General features: G+C 34.1%; 1 protein-coding gene across 2 annotated transcripts in view; it reads left to right on the forward strand.

The window, feature by feature from the left end:
- Nucleotides 1–2,151: 2,151 nt before the first annotated feature.
- Nucleotides 2,152–5,932, forward strand: part of LOC142335206 (uncharacterized) — a 7,168-nt gene continuing 3,387 nt past the window's right edge. Inside the window, exons 1-2 of one of the 2 annotated variants that reach the window (XM_075383594.1) lie at nt 2,152–2,637; nt 3,139–3,289. In XM_075383594.1, coding sequence (XP_075239709.1) covers nt 3,171–3,289 — 119 coding nt within the window. In that variant the 5' untranslated portion in view covers nt 2,152–2,637; nt 3,139–3,170. The remainder of the gene's footprint in view (nt 2,638–3,138; nt 3,290–5,932) is intronic. The other variant, XM_075383595.1, reaches the window with a different exon arrangement.

A 5,932-nucleotide genomic window follows, 5' to 3' on the forward strand; every position in this document is an offset into this window, starting at 1 on the left:
CAAATAAATTGCGTTTAGCTTTTAGAATTCTCCAATCACTAAACAAATGTATTCCGAGTTTTTAAAGTCTTCTCGGCTAGGTTTCCGCAATTTCGACACTTCTCTAGCATAAATGTGAACGTTTCATACCATTTTTTACATGCAGTCGTCATGTTTCTTACCAACCTTCATTATCTTTCTGCACTTAACGTATAAATTTTCAATACCACCTTGTTTACACAAATTAAACTTTTTTCATCAGTTATGTTACATGTTTTCAACACTTTGCATTTATTTAATCATTCTTCCTTCAGCAATTTTCTAAGCTATATGGAACACAGAGTAGATTATATAAGGAATGTTGTGAAAAAGCTGAAGGTCCCTACTTTTCGGATAAGCGGAAATCTGTAATAAACGTGCTGACGTTTTTGCGATGTATTTGAAACGCATGCAAAGTCAATCAAAAAGTTGATCTGATTGTGATGGTTTGTGAAGTTTTTAATTTACATAAAAAAGTGAGGAAAAACTTGTCATTTTCCACTCTAAATAAAAAAATTCAAAAAATTGCGTTTAGCTTCTATATTTTTCCAATCACTTAGGAAATTTCTAATTTCAGGTTTTTTTCATCGCTTATTTTACATGTTTTCAACACTTCTTTTTCGCAACTAAAACACTAAGCAAATACCTTGAATTTTTTCAGCTTGTTGAACAATTTAAAGACTATGCATACCCTATCATATTTGTTTTTCACGCTTAACATACTTGCAGCACCTTTCCTTCAAAAATTACTTTATTTCTTTAAAACTGGATTTCAACAAAATGAGCAGCTGTTGGTTTTCTTAGAGAATTTTGTTAAAATCTCGTTTCCAAAGCAAAAAAGTTTTGGCTATTTCCTTTTGCGCCTGAGCGTTCCTTCTCTTTTCGCACTTATGCCTAGCGTTCAGAATGACGTAAAATGCTAGTCAAGCTGATTTTTCCACTGAAAATTTGGTTAAGAAAATGTTCTAAGAATCCCCACAAAAAAGGTTTGTCTGCTCGCAATGATACATAATTATCTGCTTAGTCCATTTTATAACATACAAATATTACTGGCTTCTGCCAACCCATTGAATAGTTTAGTATAGAAGATTTTTCCTTAACACAATTGCAACAGTTTCAGCTGAAAAACAAAAATTTTATCAAAGTCGCGGTTCTCGATGGAATGTATAAGGGAAATATGCTAAAAGCAACTAAAAAGTTTTGCACAATTTTTCGCTTAACGTTCTGAATTTTGAACGGAAGTGTTAACTGGCTTCAACACCTGGCAGCACACGATACAATAATTAGCCTAATGGACTGAGTGTTAAACCTTGTTCCGCAGTATTTTAAGCACTTCTGTTAACCTATACGAAGTTTATTATCTGAGGTTTGACTGCTGAAAAGTTCGCTTTTCGATGGCTGGCATTTTTGCAAATTTGTTTCACATTCGTTTCATATCACCTGTGCTTCATATTTTCAGCTCAAGCTTTTCCATAATTTAAACACTATTCAAACACAGTAACCGATTTAACAATTTTCAAAAAAGTTTTAAAACCGCTTACTCTTGTTTGATGATATTGTTTCGTGTTTATTTTCCATCGCTTCGTATAGTTTTCTTTTTTAACCTGCTGTTTCTCCCTATCTCTCTAACTTTTTGAGGTGAATTGTTCCAAAGATTGTTTTTTCCTATAAAAACTTTACAAAGAGAAAATTTGCTAAAAGTTGATTTCTGATACAGGGACCTGGAAGACTCTCGAAAAAATTTGTCTCGTTACTTAATGCTTGGCAGCACCTAAATAAAATAAATAAATAATCTAAAAGAATAATTTTGTGAAAGTAATGCCGCCCACTTATATGATCGAGGTTTATGGGTAAAAATACCCGGAGGCCAAAGCTGAATTATTGTGGCTTTTAAATTTCTCTCTAACGATTTCAAGAGACCGTTGTTCTTAAAACAGAATACCCACAGATTAAAAACATTTGGCATTGTTTTTGCTTTCAACTAGATCTAGCTGAAACTATTGGTTTTCGAATATATAGTTGATTTTCATTGGTTATAGAAGTATGATTTAAACTATTTATTTCCTGTTATTATTTTTGTTGTTAGGCAGAAAAGTTAATTATTTAATTCACGTGTTGGCGTGAAAAAGCAAGCTTGCTTTGTGATAAGTTTACTTGTCAGTTATGAAAGCCACATATTTGACACATTTTTTATTTGTCAGGGGACCACATTGCGGAAATGTTCAACGTATTTGCCCTGTCATTTCTAGTATGCCTCGGGCTAAAAACTTTAAACTTTAATCATATAAGTTATATGCACTGATTAAGAATTGATAAACTATAATCAGTATATGAAAAGTATGCCTTTCCAACATAATTCTGTACAATATTTTGTTACATTTACTGATTTTTTTGCTTTAACTTTGATTTTCCTGCGATCTGAGGATGTAGGAAGTGTTAATCAATAACAAATAGCTTGCAGTTTTCCGAAGCTGTTTTTCATTATTATTATCTCTCAATTCCTCTGACGTCAGCATCCGCCTCAGCTGAACAGATTAGGTGATAAAAACATCATCATAATCATAATAGTCATCATACTAGCAGCATTTGTGCACAGAAATCAGCAGCAGTGAGTTCAAAGTGAATTGAAACTTGATATAGCATTTGCCAGGTGGAAAACGGTCGAAAACGATCATAGGTTTTCGGATCTTCTGCGTTTGTGCCCCCCCCCCCCCCCCCAGTACGTTATGCTTCCCCAATTACAGAGCATGTGCTGTTACATAGAAAATCTTCATGTAAAAATATGGCATCTGGGGCATCTATTCATGTGCATCTGAGGGGTGCAAATAATACGCACCCACTAAGCTGGGGTGGGGGGGGGGGGACGGAAAAGATCCCCGTTTTCCCTCTAAAAATACCGGTAAGAAATGATCACTTCGCATCTCATTTTTTGGAAAACATTTCAATTAGGGAAAGTCAAAATCAAAATTCTTTCTTTTCAAACACACAAAAATCTTTGCACATCTTTTTGTTCACTTTTAACGAAGAAATAGAACTAGATTTGGATCAGAATCTATACTGCATATTATCCAAATAAATTTATCAAGGTACCTCAAGTTTCATTTCACTGCGGCACAATAGAAGAGCAGTGAGGACTTGGTATAAAGAAGCAGATGGAACGGTCTGTTCACGTGGTCTGGTGGAGGTGTGTCATGGTGAGTTTGGCCCTGATGGCACCCGTCTTTGCAGCCAACTCAGTGTCTGGATCCATGAACTGGCGACCAGGAAAAAGGTAAACATATATAAAGGAACATGGTACCTACAGCGGCCGAGTAAAAATTCTAGATTGCAGTAAATCGACTTTGAGGTTCAAACTCACAAATCGCTGTTGTATGGCTAAAGCCAAGTCGAAATAGATTACTTTTAACGATAATCAAAAATTCGGACACTTTTTTGAAATTTTTCTGCACTCAACAACACGAGATTCTTTCTGCAATTTAATTTGACTCTTTCAACTGCGCTTCTCTTCTGCTCAATTCTCCAAGCTGTTACATTTTTGTTGAAAAACCAGATTAGAATCTGATGAGTATTTCAACCAACAATTCTCTACAAGTTGAGATTGAACTATGTCAAATTACAACACAACACAAGACAATATCGGAGGTCCCGTTTAATTTTACTGAAGTAATTTCAATTAAACGGATCTAAATAAGCCTCCGTTGAGCTCAAATAAACAATTTGGTACATGCATTTAAAGTCTCCACTAAAGTGTCTTCACAATTTTAAATTATCATAAATATCAATATTGAGGAGACCTTTTCCCAAGGATATGGGTCACATCGCAGCAGCAATGTTCTAAAAGCCCAAATATTCAAGTGTGAAACATGATGCGCATCATCTAATGCATTGATACAGATAAATCATAATATAATTCCAAGAGCCCAAAATTTGGAGGTTTAAAGTTTTCATTTCGCAAGAACAGTTTAGATAAAAACTTCAAATATTGTTTTTTTAGTATTAAACTATTACAGCGCCTATTGGAGCATAGAAAAGAACAAATGGTAGTACTTACAAACTCAAACTTTGTTTATAAACTCACAAAAAACGAATAAACAATTTGATGAGGGAAACTGTCGCAAACAAGTTACAAAAGTAATGTAAATTAAGAGTGAAGTGTGTATTTGTCACATATTGATATTTATCTTCTAATGTTGCATGATAACTAGAACTGTGTGAACTATTTCAAGTGAAGTATATTTTTTATGTATATGTGAATTGGCACTAATTGATATGCAACAAAATCGCCTGATTTTATATATGTCAGCTTTTTCTCAAACGTAACCTGTAAGTGTTTTGTTTAGTTTTCGTGCTATGAGCTTCACCATTTTCTGTTGAAAGTTTGCTCTTTTTTAAAAATTAATTTTTTGTATCTTGAAATTCTTATTCTTTGATTTCTTTCAGCTTAAACAGCTTCAATCTCTGACACGCCACAACTCTTACGGCCTCATCAGGATTACCGCGCTACCTATTTATGAATAGCGTTGAACTCAAAATTGTTTTGTTTGCGCAGTGAATGGCGATAAGTTATCAACTGTTATCAATGAGATTTCATGGATAAACTTGCTTTCGTACTTTTAAATTATTTTCTGGAAATCATTAATGCTGGCATAAACTGTCCGAGGAATTTAGCAAAAAAAGAAAGCATATTTGAAGTCAATGGGATGAGGTCTTTTACAGTTATATACATTTTTTGAGAAATCAAGAGAGTGAGAACAGCAGCGCTCAGCGCGTGTGATTGATACTTTACTGGATGAAAATTTGTCTAGACTTTGAAAAACACTTTTGTCAAGGCAATTTAGATCCTGAGTCATGCAAGCTGGCCCGCTTATCAATTTAGTTTCGGCAGAGGATCTAGCAAGAGGTACAAAGATTTTTTATTAAGTAATTATTTGTTCATAATATCAAAAACAGTTTAATAGGTCACCATTTCCATAATTGTTTGATATGCTCCTGGGTTCGGCAATCTAATGAACTTCGAAAGAAATTACTAAAAAATTATATGAATTATTAACAAACATTTGTCTATTTTTTAGAAAAAAAATATTTCCCTCATTTTCTAATTTTTTTATGTAAAATTTGTGGGTGACTGCAACTTAATTTGCAACTGTTTGTACTTTCTGTTAATCAGAAAAGACCATTCAGAGTTCAAAATTATTCAGAGAGAAGAAAAGGGGGAAAATAGAAACTTCTTCGAAAATTGAATAAAAAATAACCTCACATATTACACGAAGAAAAATAATTAACATGGGACCAAGAAAATGAGGAGACAAAAATGATTCAATTAACATTAACTATTCGTAGATCAGCTCTGTACGGATAAAGTTTCTTAAAACAATCCGTTGATAAAAAGGTCCCAGAGTTTGCGTCAAATCTAAATCAGTATCAAATCAGGCGAATTGGAAGGGTAGGATCAGTACTGTATCATATTTCCGATAACTTCGCCTTTGGGCGTTGGCACGTATTGAGTCAGGTCTTAAGTCTTAGCAGGCTTTGACTCATGATTCGTTCAAGACTCGATGAAGCTCAATTCAAGCCTTTGCCTAGAGATGGCAGTCTAGAAAAGTTTGTACAAAAAGGTAGTATACACAAAAAAATAACCGAAAACGTTTAAGGCAGCCACATATAGCCGCGGAAATCTCCGAGAGGGCATAGAAAAAATTCTAAACATGATCACTCAAACATATCAATAAGTTTTAAAAAATCAAAAGAAACTGGCCGAAAACTCATCCAATAAAGGTATTAGTCACGCTTTGTTCAGTTCTTGGCAATTCTTAGGACCTGAAATGTACGATGTGATAAGAACTGGCTTCTTAACCCACGATGTGCATTTGACTGAAGAAATACTGGTCAAGAAATCACAGGGCGTCATGCATAA

The sequence above is a fragment of the Convolutriloba macropyga genome, chromosome 2 (genome assembly GCF_964194025.1).
Source record: "Convolutriloba macropyga chromosome 2, txConMacr16.3, whole genome shotgun sequence".
In the NCBI taxonomy this organism is placed as follows: domain Eukaryota; kingdom Metazoa; phylum Xenacoelomorpha; order Acoela; family Convolutidae; genus Convolutriloba; species Convolutriloba macropyga.